Below are 18242 nucleotides of genomic sequence, written 5' to 3' on the forward strand. Positions count from 1 at the left end.
CCCACAGTGTATTTGGAGAAGAGTAGAGCTATTCTTCTTCCTTCTTAATAAACATTCCTCCCTCTACCAATGTCAGGAAAAATAGATTCTCTGGTCATGTATTTCATTTTCTTTGCCGAGCTGTGTATATAAATTAGCTGCTGCACTTTCATACACAGCTAGTGTGCTTTTCAGAGCAGTGCACTGAACCATGAAATACTTTGGAACATCCTTAGGACATAGAAATGCAGGTTCATTTTTTATTCCTTGTAGTTGAATATTTCCTGATATGTGAAGCCTTTCAGAGGGGTCTTGCTTTAACAATTGCAGGTTGATTCTAGTCACCACCATACCCCATTCCTACACCTGAGAGAGATCCCATACAGTCAAACAGCGGAGCTGGTCCCAGCGTCAGAGGAATGACCTTTGAACATAAACTGGGATAACTTTGGTTCCTCGGACCTGGTGGTTACAAGGCGGTGTAGAGAGTTTATAACTGCAAAGGTCAATTAAACCTGGGATTTGGAGATACGTCAGGAGGTTCAGAGAGTTGACCTGCCACCTCCACCTTACATGTGAAGCCTACACCACCAGGTTGACACTGAGGTGACCTGGTAATCTATCACATAACTGCTTTCTCAAGAGGAAAGTCCACCATTACCTTCTCAAGGGGCCTAAGGATGCCACTTTTAGGCTTCATCCACATGCCTTGTGTACAAATCATAGAGCTGTTACTGTGCAGAAGGAGGCCATTTGGCTGATTGTATCTGCACCAGCTCTCCAAATGAGCATCATGGCCCAGTGCCATTCCCCTGTAGCCCAGCTCATTGTTTCACTTCAGATAATCAGCTAATGCTCTCCTGAATGCCTCCATTGAACCTGCCTCCACTACACTGCCAGGCAGTGCTTTGCAGACTTGTACCACTCATACACAATGCTTACACAACCCGGTAAAACACTGTCCCAGTCCTCAGTAACGGGAATCTGTGGGGGGTTTTGTTTTGCAGTGTCCATGAGCTGAGGCAAAATGTCTCAAAAGATCATGAAACTATCAAGAAGAAGGAGCTGGAGGAGGGAGCAAAAGCATCGTACGGTTATGGTGGCAAGTTTGGAGTCCAGAAGGATCGCATGGACAAGGTGATTGATCTTTCCAGCTTTTCACTAATCCCAAATTTCCTTTCATATCAATAGATATGGAAAGCTGAAATGTGAACGTGAGACATTGAGTCATTCGCAAATGTGGAATGTGCTGGAAAAGGGGAGGCAGGGTGCTGGGACGGGGACGAGCAGGGCGTTGGGATGGGAGAGCTGGGTGGGGCTGGGACGGGGACGAGCTGGGTGGGGCTGGGACGGGGACGAGCAGGGCGTTGGGATGGGAGAGCTGGGTGGGGCTGGGATGGGGGCGAGCTGGGTGGGGCTGGGACGGGGACGAGCAGGGCGTTGGGATGGGAGAGCTGGGTGGGGCTGGGACGGGGACGAGCAGGGCGTTGGGATGGGAGAGCTGGGTGGGGCTGGGATGGGGGCGAGCTGGGTGCTGGGACAGGAGGGGGCGGGGGGCAAGGTTTTGGGACCAGATGGTGAGCGGGAACAAGGGTGGGGAATCAGAGAGCGGAGGGTGGTGTCAGGAAGTGGTAGGAATGCAGGGAGGGGTGGAGAGCTGGAGGCAGTTGGGGTGCAGGAAGGGGTGGAGGGGCTGGGGGCAGTAGGACGCAAGGAGGAGTGGGGGTGCTGGGTGGGGGGGGTTGGAGGCAGTAAGGGGTGGGGGAGCTGGGGACAGTAGGGGTGCAGAGAGGGGTGAGGGTCTGGGGGCAGTAAAGTGCAGGGAGGGGTCAGGGGCTGGGGGCAATAGGGGTGCAGGGAGGGATGAGGGTCTGGGGGCAATAGGGGTGCAGGGAGGGATGAGGGTCTGGGGGCAGTAGGAGTGCAGGGAGGGATGAGGGTCTGGGGGCAGTAGGGGTGCAGGGAGGGATGAGGGTCTGGGGGCAGTAGGGGTGCAGGGAGGGATGAGGGTCTGGGGGCAGTAGAGGTGCAGGGAGGGATGAGGGTCTGGGGGCAGTAGAGGTGCAGGGAGGGATGAGGGTCTGGGGGCAGTAGAAGTGCAGGGAGGGATGAGGGTCTGGGGGCAGTAGAAGTGCAGGGAGGGATGAGGGTCTGGGGGCAGTAGGGGTGAAGGGAGGGTTGGGGGGACTGGGGCAGTAGGGGTGAAGGGAGGGTTGGGGGGACTGGGGCAGTAGGGGTGAAGGGAGGGTTGGGGGGACTGGGGCAGTAGGGGTGAAGGGAGGGTTGGGGGGACTGGGGCAGTAGGGGTGTAGGGAGGGTTGGGGGGTGCTGGGGGCAGTAGGGGTGCAGGGAGGGTTGGGGGGGCTGGGGGCAGTAGGGGTGCAGGGAGGGTTGGGGGGTGCTGGGGGCAGTAGGGGTGCAGGGAGGGTTGGGGGGGCTGGGGCAGTAGGGGTGAAGGGAGGGTTGGGGGGGCTGGGGCAGTAGGGGTGAAGGGAGGGTTGGGGGGTGCTGGGGGCAGTAGGGGTGCAGGGAGGGTTGGGGGGTGCTGGGGGCAGTAGGGGTGCAGGGAGAGGGCTCTGTTAACTGTCCAGACTGACTGTAGGTTCACTGGACGTCAGTCTGAAAGCAGCAGATCCTATTGTTCCCTGAGTTTGCTCAGTGACAGGGGAAGGCAGTCACTGGGAGTGGTGGACATGTGGGTACAAGTTGTCATTCGTAATGTCCCTCTTCTCGCAGTCTGCCTTAGGAAACGAGTACGTCGCAGACGTTGCAAAACATTCATCACAGACCGACGCTGCCAAGGGATTCGGTGGGAAATATGGAGTTCAAAAAGATCGGACAGACAAGGTAAGGATAAGAGGGGACTGTGCAGTCTTTGTTACCCTGAAGAGGGATTGGATCCTATAAAACAGCAGAACAGAACAGCTGTGATACTGACCTGTGGGCCCTTTGCTCTGGTCCAGTCCACACAGATAAACTGGGGGGTCAGCAGCTCCTGACTGCTGTCCCAGTGACTCAGTTAACAGGTTAGGTTCTTTCAGCAGAATTCACTCATTACTGAGGCTGGAAGTGTAAGAAATGAAAGATCACACAGGTCTTATCTGGGGTTTAATACAGATTGCTGAAACATTAATGAGGGAGATTTGCTGTTTATCTGACCCAGTGTGAGTAGGGTGATGATGGCTTGTATAGGGGGCCACTGGCTGGGCTAACATTTATTGCTCATCCTTTCTTGTCCTTGAACTGAGTGGTTTGCTGAGCCATTTCAGAAGGCAGGAAAAAGTTGAACATATTCCAGTGGGGCTGTAGGCCAAACCAGATAAGAATGCCCCTAAAGGGACATGAGGGTGTTTACAGCAATCCACAATGGCTTCATGGTCATCCAGGTTTTTACTGAATTCAAATTTTACTATCTGCCTCGGTGGGATTTGAACTTGGGTCAATGAATATTACCCTGAGTCTTTTTAATTACTCAGCCAGTGAAAATACCATGACACAACTACCACCCTGTATGATTAGTGATATGGGGAGAGGGTGGGGAATAAGGGATATGGGGTTGTATAGATTTGATAAGTGGAAAAGGGTCTATTTCCTTTTCTTGGTCCTGTGTGTGTGCCCATTCAATGTTGCCCTGAATCTGGTGAGCCTTGTGGATGTATTGGTCTAATAGCTCAATCTCTTGGTCCTCTCTTGCAGTCTGCTGTGGGATATGAGTACAAAGGAGAAGTGGACAAGCATGCTTCACAGAAAGGTAAAATGTGGCTTTACTCCCAGCCAATAAGGGGAGAGATGCCAGAAGGATATGGAAATTCCACAATGAGATATAATTGAAGTCAAAATCCCCACATCAGTATCTGCGATGGATTGCCCTCTCTATTTATCCAAATATACATAATTTCTGACTTCCTCGGGTTTAGGTTACATTCTGCCCTTACTGCGTTGTATTTACATGGATGTATGATACTGTCTGCATTTACCTGGGTATGCAATACTCTCTGTATTTACATCAATGTGTGATGATACTCTCTGTATTTGCCTGGGTATGCAGTATGGTGTGCAATTACATGGGTGTGTGATGCTCTCTGTATTATCCTGGGTGTGTGATACTTGGTATTTCCCCAGATTATCCCTGTATTTACTGTGGTTTAATATTCTGTAATATCTTCATTTCCCTCAGATTATGCCAAAGGTTTTGGTGGGAAATATGGAGTTGAAAAGGACAAGGTGGATAAATCTGCTTTGGGATATGACTATAAAGCAGTGAGTGAGAAGCATGATTCACAGAAAGGTATGTTCATTATACACTGCCCTCCCACTCACACAGAATGGAACCTGCCTGACTTACTCCTCTCTAACTGCAACAGAATGCTACCTGATAGCAACGTATGACCTGGAGCAGGCCAATTAATCCCTCCAATCTGTTGTACCAGTTAACTAGGTCATGGCTGATCTGTATCTCAACTTTATTTACCCTCCTTAGTTCCATATCTCTCAAACCTTTAGTAACAAAAATCCATCGATCTCCGTTTGGAAATTTTCAGTTGGCCTTTACCTTAATTTTGTAGAGGAGAGTGTTCTAGGTTTGCACTCTGTCTTTCTGCTATCACATGTTATTACACACCCATGTAAATGCAGACCCTCTGAAATGGAGGGCACTACTTTTAATGTTATATCCTTTGTTATGCATTCTGTCATCATAGAAAATGATTTCTCTCTGAATTCCTTTAATAATTTTAAATTATTCAATTAGATCATGCCTTAATTTTCTAAATTTAAATGAACATATTCTCATCATTTAACTTTAACCCTATAATCATTCTGGTGAATCTATGTTGCACCTTCCCCAATGCAGTAAGTATATCTTCACTGAGGTGGGGTGCAGAGGAATTAATGTAGTATCTGAGATAGGGTCTAATTCCAGAGCTGTAACATACATACATCCCTTTATATTCTAGCCCTCTTGATCAGCATTCCATAAGTCTTTTAGATTTTTTTAATGCCTATCCAATTATTTTTCCACATCGGTTTCTTAATCACTCTGCTCCTAACTAATCTCTTCTCTTCTCCCCATTTCGAAAATGCTCTGATCTCTACTTCATGCTCCACAGAGGATGATCTCTCATTTCTCCACACTAAACTCCATCTGCCAAGTTTTATCCACTCATTTAATGGGGATGTAGTGGCATAGTGGTAGTGTCACTGGACTAGTAATTCAAAGACCTAGGGTAATACTCTGAGAACCCAGGTTTGAATCTCACAACAGCAGAAGGTGAAATTTGAATTCAGTAAAAAAATTGGAATTAAAAGTCTAATGATGACCATGAAAGTATTGTCAATTCTTGTAAAAACCCATCTGGTTCATTAATGCCCTTCAGGAAAGGAAATCTGCTGGCCTATATATGACTCCAGAACCACATTAATATGATTGACTCTCAAATACCCTCTGAAATGGAGGGTAGTTAGGGATAGGCAATACATGCTGGCCCAGCCAGTGATGCTCACATTCCATAAATTAATTTTAGAAAAATCATTGTCTCCTTGTAATTTTCTGTTCTCATCTACACAATTTATGTTGCAATTTAGTGTCGTCAACAAACTTTGATACGTGGCTTTCTATTCCTCCATCAAAATTGTCTATAACTATAGTGAAAAGTGGAGGCCCCCGTACAAGATCCCTAGGGGATAGCACATGGCACATCCCAGCAGTTTCAGGACATTCCCATCATCCTTGCACTCTGTCTCCTACCTCCTAACAGAGGAAATGGTTTCTCCCGATCCTAACCAAGCCAATCGGTTGCCTCTAATTCCATACATTGTTTCCTAACAGTCTCTTATGTGGAATCTTATTGAATACTTCTTGGAATTCCATCTAAATACCATCCCGACACTATCTGCCATAATAATAGAAAATGCTGGAGATACTCAGCAGGTCAGGCAGCCTCTGTGGAGGGAGAAACTGAGTTAATGGCTGGAATTTTATGCAAGATGCTGAAGTCCCGCCATTGGACCCAAAGGCAGGAAATGAGCCGATGTCAGCTGGCAGTGGAACCCTGGGATGACATGGTGCCGGTGGCAGCTAATCAAGTGGCTGCCATGTTATTAAAGACCAACAACAAAAAAGTACTGGAAAATCTCAGCAGGCCTGACAGCGTCTGTGGAGAGAGAATAGAGCCAACATTTCGAGGCTGGATGACGCTTCATCAAAGTCAAAAGCTGCCAGCTTAACCAGAGTGTCAGCAACCTCAGTAGCATCGTGGGTAACAATGGCTATTGCTGGGGTTATACATGGGTGCCCTCGTAGAATAGTAAGCAGTATTGGGGATGGGTGGTGATGGGGAAACAGACGTTTGACTATAAACAGACGTTTGACTATGAACAGACAGTACAATGCTGTGGATTTGGCCATTTCCGCAGCTCTATGAGGGAATCATAGAAAGCCCAATAGAGAAGCTCCCACCCCCATGAAGTCCACTGAGAGGTTGCCAGGTTTGATGGGGCTGTCTCTCTGTGTGTGATGGCAGGCTCTCCCAACATAGTCAAAATGCCCACAGAGTCCGGAAGAGGCCCTTAATTGGTCGCTCAGGTGGCTCAGTTGGTCTCCCAGTGGGTGGCAGATCTGCCACCTTTCCCACCACTGTCAAAAATGGCACTGGGAAGACAATGGGCATGTCACTCCATTTTGCCAGCCTTCCTCCTTCCCGAGTGCTGATAAAAACCCTGCCCAACATTTTAGGTCAGTGACAAAATGATTGGCCTGAAATGTTAACTCTGTTTCTCTCTCCACAGATCTGGCCTGACCTGTAGAGTTTTTCCAGCATTTTCTATTTCTATTTCAGATTTGCAGCATCTGCAGTATCTTCCATGCCTGTTACCTTCTCAATCTTATCCTTTACCAATCCATGCTGGCTCTCTCTGATCACTTCCTATTGGTCTGAATGCTTCATCAGCTGTCTTGTAATAACAGATTTGATTACCTTCCCATAAATAACTTTGAACTAATCAGTTTATCATTTCCTCCTTTTCCTCTCCAACTCTTCCTAAGTGCTGGAGTGATGATGGAACTTTTTTAATCTAAGGGATAATTCCAGAGAGTGTTTTGGGAGATCATGACCAATAGATTAACGATTTTTGCACCTTCTTTTAATACTCGGGGTGAAAATGCGTAAGTCTTGGAGGTTTGTACATCTTTGATCTCATTAGTTTCCCCATCACTATTTTAATTCTGTTGTATTCTTCCCTTAGTTTAAGCCTGGGTTTTCCATGTATCTGAGATACTTTACCCTCCCCCTCTACTGAAAAGACTGATTAAAAGCAGCAATTACCAAACTTACCATCTCTTATTTCCAATCATGCTATCACCTGTGCCTATCTTTCAGGAATGATCCCACTGCTCTTCTTTTTAGTGCCTTTGTAAAACTTTTAGTGTTCTTGATATTGCTCTTAAGTTCCCTTTCTGTAGCTCTTACCATTCTCCTTATACCCAGTTGCCATTTTTTGGACTCTGTGAGATTTCAAATGCTTTTTTGTCCTTGTACAAGTTCTTTCTTGTAGTTTTATACTATGTCTCACTTCCCCTCATGATCAAACTTCTTTAATTATTCAATTTGCCCTGAAGGGATATATATAGATCTTGGAATCTACCTAATAGATTTTGAACACCTCCCACTGTTCATCTGTCATTTCATTTGTTAATACCCAGTTCATTCTTCAGCAGTTGAGAAGAATGAAGGATAATCACATTCAAACATGTAAAATTCTTACAGGACTTGAGAGAGATTTGATGTAGGAAGGTTGTTTCCCCTGGCTCAGGAGAGGGGGGGTTGGTCTAGAATCAGGGGGCACAGTCTCAGAATAAGGGGCAGGTCATTTAGGATGGAAATGAGGAGGAATTTTTTCATTGAGAGTATTGAATTTTGGGAATCCTCCAGCCCATGGGGCTGAAGAGGCACAGTCATTGAGTATGTTCAACACTAAGATCAATAGATTTCTACATATTAAAAACATATAAAGGGGAAAGTGCAGGAAAATGGTGCTGAAGTAGAAGATCAACCATGATTTCATTGAATGGCAGAGCAAGCTCGATGGGCTGAATGGCCTACTCCTGCTCTTATCTGTTATGTTCTTACATCTATTAATGGGTATAAGGAATACAATTTCAAACTTTGCAGATGTCACCAAACTGGGCAACATTGCGAGCAGGATGGCTGCAGACTTCCGGAGAAGATAGACAGACTTATGAAAATAGGCAGATAGGCAGGGGCAATTTAATTTGGGTAAATATGAAGGAATGCTCTTTGGGAGGAACATGTGGAAGAAGTCAAATCTAAATGCTGCTCTTTTGAGTGGGTGCAAGAATAATTGGACCTGGGATGCATTTTTCCAAATTGTTAAAGTGGCAGTGTGGGCTGATGAGGCTTTCAGGAAAACGTATTGGGACCTTTGACTTTGTAAATAGAGACATTGGGTGGAATTTTCCCACTCCCCCCACCATGGGAATCATGGTGGGTGGGACAGAAAATCCGGCAGACCATACAAAGGTCCGTTGAACTCCGGCAGGAATTTCCTGGGACGAACGCGGCTGGAAAGTCCAGCCCATTGAGTTCAATAAACATGAGTTCTCACTAAACCATTAAAAAATCTCTGGATTGCCCTCAACTGGTGTATTGTGTGCAATTCTGGGTATTATACTTTAAGAAAGATGCCAAGTCCTGGAGGATATTTTCAGATCATACCAGAGATGGAAGATTTCTGTGAGGCAGGGAGTCTGGGATTGATCATTTTAGAGCACAGAAGAATAAGGGGAGACCTCATAAAGGGATCCAATTCATAAAGGGAATTTTGGATAAAGCAAGTGGGAAGAAATGACTTCCTTTGACACAGAGGTCAGTAACACTGAGTTAAAATAATTGGAAAAAGAACTAAAGGGGGAATAAGGAGAACTTTTTCACAAATGGTGTTAAGATCTAGAGGCACCATTCAGTGTCTGGAGGTGATATCTGATTCCATCTGAACTTTCAAGTGACAATCGGATATGTACTTGAAGTGTAATAACTTTTGAGCTTATAGTAAAATGCAGAGTTGTGGGATCACATTAAACATCTCTATTAAGAGTCATGGCAGCCAAATGGTCTCTAATACCCTGCACTTGGTTTAATATACTGCAACATTTTCATGTCCCTCAGATTATGCCAAAGGATTTGGTGGGAAATATGGAGTTGAAAAGGACAAGGTGGATAAATCTGCTTTGGGATACGACTACAAAGGAGTGACTGAGAAACACGATTCGCAGAAAGGTATGTTCACTCCCACCCTCTCACACAGAATGGTACCTCCCACTCGCACAGAAAGATAAATTCTATTCCTCACCACTCACATGGAATGGTACCTCCCACTCTCACCCATTCACATAAAATGGTACCTCCCGTACCCACCCAATCACACAGTATCCCACACAGTATGGTACCTCCCATACCCACCCAATCACACAGTATGGTACCTCCCATTCACAGAGAATGGTACCTCCGATTCCCAGCCACTCATGTGATATCATCGAATCAGATTAACAATGGAGGCCATTGAGCCTCTACCGACAGCAGTCCCACCCAGGCCCTATCCTCATAACCCCCTGTATTTACCCTGCTAACCCCCTGACATTAGGGGCAATTTAGCATGGCCAATCAACCAAACCCGCACATCTTTGGGCTGTGGGAGGAAACTGGAGCACCTGGAGGAAACCCACACAGACACAGGGAGAACGTGCAAACTCCAGGTAGACAGTGACCCAAGGCTGGAATTGAACCTGAGTCTATGGTGCTGTGAGGCAGTAGTGTTAACCACTGTGCCACTGTACTGCCTATTCCCGGTCACTCATACAGAATGGTACCTCTGGTTTTTACACAAATACCTTCCATGTGCTCCCTCCACTGACACCAGAATTTTGATTTCAACTCTCTGATTGCTGTGACCAATTCATGATCATTTTGATGTTGTTTTGCCAGCTCACTGCAGCCTCGGGCAGCGACCTGAATTCATTCCTTGTTGGGGTTGCCAACTGTGATTTCGTCACGACTTGCCTCCACACCTCAGGTGTTAATTGGCTCACACATCCATCCTCGTGAAGCATTACCTTCCTAGACAATTGGAAAACAAAGACTTATTACCCAACTGGATGTTAGAACATAGAATCCCTGCAGGACTGGAGGAGGCCATTTGGCCAATCAAGTCTACACCAACTCCAACAGAGCCTCCTGCCCAGTCCCCCCTCTCCTCCCGCCCAGTCCCCCCTCTCCTCCCCTCTATCCCCGTAACCCTGTGCATTTACCATGGCCAATCCACCAAACCTACAAATCTTTGGTATGTGTAGGTTTGGTCCCCCATTTATTTTCTCCAGGCTTTCTCACAGGAGTGTCCTAAAAATTGATCTTTATTTCCCAGAGACTCCAGACAGATCCTGGAGGGTTAGCTAGAGGTGAAACCTCAGTGTGTTCTCCCTCTGCACACATAATCAGTCAGAGGAGTGAAGTTTATGATTCAATCTGTAGTCTGAGGCTCCAAGAATGTGAGATTGATACAATTGTCTTACAGATTATTCAAAAGGATTTGGAGGGAAGTTCGGAGTACAGAAGGACCACCAGGACAAAACTGCCCATGGATGGGACCATAAAGAGGACGTGAAGCTTCATGAATCTCAGACAGGTGAGGGACTGAATGGACAACATAGCAATAAAGGAATGGAGAACAGAATGAGCGAAATCAAGACGTTGCCAACAAGTGACAAATGGTGGTGTTGGCAGATTCTCTCCCATATGATTTTCAGTGAGGTGAAACTCCAGTCAACTCTTAAACTGTAAGCAGCCGCATCCCCAGGGCCTGGACCAATTAAATCTTAAGAGGGAATGCTGGAGGGCCATTGAAGGCATTGTCAGTGTGTCCACCCCCTGGGTAACGTTAGGATGAAGATTGGCTGTAAGGTCTGGGTCGGTTGACTGGGGTGTGAATCAGTACTGAGCCTGTGCCCTAGCTGGACAAGGTGCCAGCCACACACACCCCCCCCAATCTGGGATCCAGATTGAAATTCATCACCACAATCAAATATCTTGTTGAGATAGGATCACTGGTGATTGTGAAACTGTAGCCAATGAGTCAGCATCTCAGGTGAAGAGTGTTGGAAGTGAGGGCAACCGGTCACGATAGTAATTTAGTAATGTTTTTTGCTCATCTCTCTGTTATCTGCCCTCCTTCTGTAGATTATGCCAAGGGCTTTGGTGGGCGATATGGGGTACAACAGGACCGGATGGACAAGGTAGGTCCTTAGAGACTGTAATCACCATGAGGTTCATCACAACTCTCTGTAACAAGGCAAACCATGGCCACAGAGCTGGAATATAACCCCCTCTCTGAGTCCTCCCTCCCTCCAACAACCAGTTTGGCTTCACACTTTTTTGGTTTACTTGACTTCTCTCTCCCATGCTGTTATCCTGCACTAAGAACTTTGACCCTTCACATCACTGTCTCAGTGGACTAGAGAGAGCTTGAATATCCTTATTCATGGCACCAATGATTGATGTTGTACTGTTTCCATATGGCAACAATATATCATCGATGGTTGTCTGCACATTTCTGCCTCTTTTAGGACATAATCAGGTAAAAGCTGAAAGAAATACTTGGACCATCTCAGAGCCAGGGAGTTCAATGCCTGAGCAGGCCTCACTGCTGGCCATGAAAATGGCCACTTCCAGTGTCAGCCCTCAACTTGAAACTGACTCAGGTTAGAGGGATATGGGCCAAACACAGGCAAATGAGACTAGTTCAGTTTAGGAAACCTGGTTGGCATGGATGAATTGGGCCAAAGGACCTGTTTCCATGTTAAGACCATTAGACATAGGAGCAGTATTAGATCACTCAGCCCATCAAGTTTGCTCCGCCATTTAATCATGGCTGACCTTTTTCTCATCCCCATTCTCCTGCCTTTTCCCCATAACCCCTGATCCTCTTATTAATCAAGAATATCAATGTTGTATATGTCTATGGATCTAAATCAGCCATGATCTTATTGAATGGTTGAGCAGGCTCGATGGGCCAAATGGCCTCCTCTTGCTCATATCACTTATGATCTGGTTGAACTCAGCCTTGGAATGTCAACGTGGCACAGGTGGTTTTGCCTCTAAGGATCATGGGTTCAAACCTCAACCCAGGACTTGAGTACATGACCTGGTCAGATACTCCTATCCAGTACTGAAGGGAGTGCTGTACCACCGGAAGAAAAAACATCATAAAAGATTATCATTAAAATGAGAACACAGAGTTGGAGGTAAGTGGGAGGCACAGTTGAGATAAAGCAAATGTTCTCTGATTGGTGGGATTTGATGTGCGCCAGCAATCTACACTGGAGTCTCAGCTTTCTCCCATCTGGATTGTTGCATTTATTGCCCATCCCTAAGTGCCTTGCTAGGCCATTTCAGAGGGCAGTTAAGATTGTAGGTTGGGGAGGGTCACATGATTTGATATCCTCCCCGAAAGGGCATTTACGAATCAGATGAGTTTTTACAACAATGTCAAGCTCATGGTTAAACTTTTCATTCCAGATTTTATTGAATTGAAATTTCACCATCTGCTGTAGTGGGATTTGAACCCGAGTCCAAATTCTGGGCCTGGGCCTGTGGATTAGAAATCCAGTGACAATACCACTGCACCACCACCTCCATGTTTAAAATAAGAAAAAGATTCAGTGGGTTGTGTCCAGAGAAACTATTTCTTCCGATTAGGGGAATCTCAGACAAGGAGACACAATCTTAAAATGAGGGTGAACTTGATCAGGAGTGAAATCAGGAATCACCTTCCCCACACAAAGCAGAGAGGATCTTTCGCCCAAGAGGCTGTGGATGCCAGTGGATGGTTAATTTTAATTTTAAAAACTGAAACGTTTCGGTTTTTGAGTACTGGCATCAAAGAATACGGAACAAAAGTAGCGAAATGGAGTTGAGATACACATCAGCCATGATCTGAACAGGATTGAGGATGGAATGGGCTGGGGGACGATGAGGAGACAAGGGTTTTGCTGCAGGTACCGGGGGCTGTTCCTGGATGGTAAATGATACCAGCTGGCTTTAGGTGAATGCCCCTCCCTGATTATCCTGTCTCCCCCACAGCCAAAATCAGAGGATGCGAGCTCTGGTGATGCAGAATGGGAATATTGGGCCCAGAGTTCACGGGAAGGTCACTCTCACACTTAGCGTTATTGCATCTTGTATTTTATTGTTTTTTTTAAAATCATCCTCCTCCCCAGGTATTTCGACAGCTGACTGATCAAGCTGCAGGATGGGAATCCTATGTAAGGGCCTATGGAGACTTCAGAGTTGTACAGGGGACCTAAGTGCATTAAATTATATTGATTGAGGTGGGGTGGATGGGGACACTCTTGCTGCACCCCAGGCATTGTCTGCTGGAGGTGGGTGCACAGTTGGTGTGCTGTATGCTGCCACTCCCTGCCAAGCTGGGGTTTGCCTTATCCCTCCGGTTAGTTTGATAGTTGACTGTTATACCAATTCACATTGCAGAACGCAGCCTCTTTCACCGAGATGGAGAGTCCAACCTCGTCCTATCAGAAGACAACACCAGTGGAAGCCGGTAAGTTGGTCTGTGATGCCATTCTAGATTGATGCAGGGGCCTTGAGTCAAACTCGAGATGTTGCCAAGTTGCTTCTGCCAACAGATGGCAAAAGAATTCACATTGTTACTTTCCAACTCCCCTCTCTCTCCTTCTCTTGCCTGATGTTCTTCTCCTGGATGCTCTGCACTTTACCAGAGCTCAGTTGCATAAACAGCAGCTGAACTCTCCAATACCTCCTCAAAGCCTGAGCCCAGACCAGAAGTGTCAGCAATTGGTGGTGTCACAACCCAGACTGACCACATCCTTCAGTGCCATTCACCCACCCACCCCTTGGTGCCAGTGACACACCCTCCCTCATCAGAGTGGATTATCATCGATCAGCAGCTGGAACGCTGGTGCCTGGTTTTTACCCCATGCCATATCCCTGCTTAGCCCAGAGGCTCTGAGGCCAATTCCAGCACCGCCGTTGCTGGAATCAGTTAGGCCAATGCTGATCAATGATTGAACCTGATACATAGGCCTGCTCTCTGCAGGGTTTGTTCTCCATATAAGTCAGCTCCTGGGCTAAAGATTTTCCCGATAAAGCCCCTCCTACATTAATTAACATAAAGGGGATGGGAACTCCAATCTGCCAGTGTTCTCACCCAGTGCCAGTGTTTCTAGTGCTAGCCTTCCCTCTCCTGGTGTCTGTGCTTCTTTGTACCTTTATCCTTATACTGCACTCACTGTTTTATGTGCTGATTTTAATAAACCATGTACTCTGTGTTACCCTCTCTTTGTCTTGGACTTTGTCTGCCTCTTGATCTCCTCCCTCCATCTTTCCTCCTCCCTCTAACCCCACATCCTTTTCTCTTCACTCCTGTTTCTGACTCACTTGGCTTGTCTCTATCTCTGATCCTGCTCCTTCCTTTATCTCCTGTCTCTTCATGTCCAAATTTCTCACTCTTTTTTCCTTTCTCACTATTTCCCTCTCATTCCATTTTCTCTCTCCCTCTCCCATTCTTTCATCTTCTCCCTTCTTTTTCTTTCCCTTTCTCTCTCTCTCCTTCTTTATCTCTGTCTCATTCCCCTGTCTATCTCTCTTCATTACTGTCACTTTCCCTCCCTCTCTGTCTATCTGCAGCCAGCAGTGGTGCGAGCAGTTTGAAGTCGAGGTTTGAGAACATGGCCAAAGCCAGTGAAGAAGATAACAGGAAGAGAGCAGAAGAGGAGCGTGCTCGGAGACAGGCCCGAGAGAAACAGGAGCAGGAGAAAGCACGCAGGAAGCAGCAGGTGAGTGGCTGGGCAATGGTGGGTAACTCACTGGATCAGCTTAGGGCCACGTCACCCAGTTCACTCTGTCCTAACACTGCTCCAGACAAAAGTCCAACAGGGGAATGAGTTCTTCACCTCGGTCCAGGGCTGTGAGGAAGGAGAACACTCAGCACCTGCCTGCCTTGTATCCCTCAATGTCGAAAGACCTTCCCCTGTATGAATTAACATTGTTAGATTTCTAGTTACCGTCTGTGTCCACAATGTGATTTACAGACATAGAGTCTTCAGGGAAATAATATCAACAGCACCCAATTTGAGGGAAGTGTGATCTTTTATATCTACTTGAAATAGCCAACTGGTTTAACATCTTATCTGAAAGACAGCCCTTCAGCAGTGCAACACGCCCCTCTGATAGTGAGCCCCTCCGACAGCGCTGCCCCTCCGTCAGCGCTGCCCCTCTGACAGTGAGCCCCTCCGTCAGCGCTGCCCCTCCGTCAGCGCTGCCCCTCCGACAGCGCTGCCCCTCCGACAGCGCTGCCCCTCCGACAGTGAGCCCCTCCGACAGCGCTGCCCCTCCGACAGCGCTGCCCCTCCGACAGCGCTGCCCCTCCGTCAGCGCTGCCCCTCCGTCAGCGCTGCCCCTCCGTCAGCGCTGCCCCTCCGTCAGCGCTGCCCCTCCGACAGCGCTGCCCCTCCGTCAGCGCTGCCCCTCCGTCAGCGCTGCCCCTCCGTCAGCGCTGCCCCTCCGACAGCGCTGCCCCTCCGTCAGCGCTGCCCCTCCGACAGCGCTGCCCCTCCGTCAGCACTGCCCCTCCGTCAGCGCTGCCCCTCCGTCAGCGCTGCCCCTCCGTCAGCGCTGCCCCTCCGTCAGCGCTGCCCCTCCGACAGCGCTGCCCCTCCGTCAGCGCTGCCCCTCCGACAGCGCTGCCCCTCCGACAGCGCTGCCCCTCCGACAGCGCTGCCCCTCCGTCAGCGCTGCCCCTCCGACAGCGCTGCCCCTCCGACAGCGCTGCCCCTCCGACAGCGCTGCCCCTCCGACAGCGCTGCCCCTCCGAGTGTGTCAACGAGTTTATTCAATGAGTATTTGAACTGCACTGACAAGGGTCAACCCAGTTTCAATCCTTTGTCTGTGCTTTGTTTCTATCTTCATCACAGCAGTGGGAGGGGGAGAAGGGGGGAGGCCTTAGCTCAGGAGGACCCAGAGTTGAGTATTGAGTAGAGTCGGATAGATGAAATAGAGAGAGAGAATGGAAAAGAGTGATTCAGAAAACCTCAAGTTGGGAGCTAACCAATCAAAGGAGTTTGGAACTGATTATCTGCATGATGCAGTAGGGTTCAAAGGCTCTGAACTTTGGATCTTTGGAATTCTCTGCCCATTGAAGCAGTGGAGGCTATCTCGTTAAAGGGGTATAAGTCACAGGTAGATAGATTTCTGATCAATAAGGGAACTAAGGGTTATGAGGAGCAGGCGGGTATGTGGGACTGAGCCATTTCAGATCAGCCATGATCTTATTGAATGGCGGGGCAGGCTCGAGGGGCTAGATGGCCTACTCCTGCTCCTATTTCTTATGTTCTTCCTCCTATCTTGATCTTTGACCTTTGCCCCTTTCTTTCACAGGAGCAACAGAAGCAGGAGCAAGAGGCAGATACACCAGAACCCGAGAGGACCAATCGGGCTTTACCAGTTCCTCGAAGCCGAGGTCAGAAACCAGTAAATAAGCCAGAGCCGGAACTGGAGCCAGAGCCGGAGCCGGAGCCGGAACTGGAGCCAGAACCGGAGCCGGAGCCGGAACCGGAGCCAGAGCCAGAATTGCAACCAGAACCAGAACAAGAAGAAGGTCCCATCTATGATCATCCTGATGCTTACTGTGAGGTAATGGACTCCAAACAGGCACAATACTCAAATTTCAGCAGAGAACATCTTGTGCTTTTTCTAGTGTTTTCTCCTCAAACTAATGTTTCAATGTGATATGATTCTGGGCAATCACAAAGAAGTTCCCAATCACCATGGTAACTCAGCACAAAAGCCAGAATCTTAGATGCAATCAGAATTTGAAGACCATAGAATGGCAGTTTTGGGACATGGAGAAACACACTGATCCTACAGCAGAGGCACTGCCTTGTTGTGTCAACTATTGTGAACATAGTGGGAATTTTACCCTTTGCTTACTGTGGGAATATTTATTATCACAGTGTTCAGTATCTAATCCTGCACTGTACCTGCCCTGAGAGAGTTTGTTGGGACAGTGTTCAGTATCTAATCCTGCACTGCACCTGCCCTGAGAGAGTTTATTGGGACAGTGTTCAGTATCTAATCCTGCACTGTACCTGCCCTGAGAGAGTTTGTTGGGACAGTGTTCAGTATCTAATCCTGCACTGTATCTGCCCTAAGAGAGTTTATTGGGACAGTGTTCAGTATCTAATCCTGCACTATACCTGCCCTGAGAGAGTTTATTGGGACAGTGTTCAGTATCTAATCCTGCACTGTACCTGCCCTGAGAGAGTTTGTTGGGACAGTGTTCAGTATCTAATCCTGCACTGTATCTGCCCTAAGAGAGTTTATTGGGACAGTGTTCAGTATCTAATCCTGCACTGTACCTGCCCTGAGAGAGTTTATTGGGACAGTGTTCAGTATCTAATCCTGCACTGTACCTGCCCTGAGAGAGTTTGTTGGGACAGTGTTCAGTATCTAATCCTGCACTGTACCTGCCCTGAGAGAGTTTGTTGGGACAGTGTTCAGTATCTAATCCTGCACTGCACCTGCCCTGAGAGAGTTTGTTGGGACAGTGTTCAGTATCTAATCCTGCACTGTACCTGCCCTGAGAGAGTTTGTTGGGACAGTGTTCAGTATCTAATCCTGCACTGTACCTGCCCTGAGAGAGTTTGTTGGGACAGTGTTCAGTATCTAATCCTGCACTGTACCTGCCCTGAGAGAGTTTGTTGGGACAGTGTTCAGTATCTAATCCTGCACTGTACCTGCCCTGAGAGAGTTTGTTGGGACAGTGTTCAGTAACTAATCCTGCACTGTACCTGCCCTGAGAGAGTTTGTTGGGACAGTGTAGAGGGAGCTTTATTTTGGAATGGCATGACTGTCCCTTGAGGAATTTTACTTAGGTTCAGAACCGTGCTCTAAACATAAGAATGAAAGACAATGCCAACATCAGTTTTTTGAATATTAAATAATGATGATTAGAATTAGAATAATAATGATATAACAATTGTAATTGGAATAAAAGAAGAAAAAAGCAAAAAGGAAGATGACTTTATGGAAAAGAGAAACACCATATACAAAGCGGAAGAAAAGAAGACTTTTTTTTAAAAGCACAAATGTTAACTGCAAATTGGCCTGTTCTATGACAGGGCTCCAAAATGGATAACTCCAACCTAGTCTGTTCCATTA

At 47.3% G+C, this 18242-nt stretch overlaps 1 protein-coding gene across 2 annotated transcripts in view; it reads left to right on the top strand.

Annotated features, from left to right (window-relative positions):
- LOC145355442 (src substrate cortactin-like) overlaps nt 1-18242 on the top strand; it is a 48471-nt gene that overhangs the window by 24234 nt on the left and 5995 nt on the right. For both annotated transcript variants that reach the window (XM_080207553.1, XM_080207554.1), the window contains exons 4-13: nt 987-1116; nt 2716-2826; nt 3676-3730; nt 4157-4267; nt 9162-9272; nt 10564-10674; nt 11226-11281; nt 13536-13605; nt 14712-14860; nt 16461-16715. In XM_080207553.1, coding sequence (XP_080063679.1) covers nt 987-1116; nt 2716-2826; nt 3676-3730; nt 4157-4267; nt 9162-9272; nt 10564-10674; nt 11226-11281; nt 13536-13605; nt 14712-14860; nt 16461-16715 — 1159 coding nt within the window. The remainder of the gene's footprint in view (nt 1-986; nt 1117-2715; nt 2827-3675; nt 3731-4156; nt 4268-9161; nt 9273-10563; nt 10675-11225; nt 11282-13535; nt 13606-14711; nt 14861-16460; nt 16716-18242) is intronic.

This window comes from Carcharhinus amblyrhynchos, chromosome 19 (assembly GCF_965287045.1).
Source record: "Carcharhinus amblyrhynchos chromosome 19, sCarAmb.v2.hapA, whole genome shotgun sequence".
In the NCBI taxonomy this organism is placed as follows: Eukaryota; Metazoa; Chordata; class Chondrichthyes; order Carcharhiniformes; family Carcharhinidae; genus Carcharhinus; species Carcharhinus amblyrhynchos.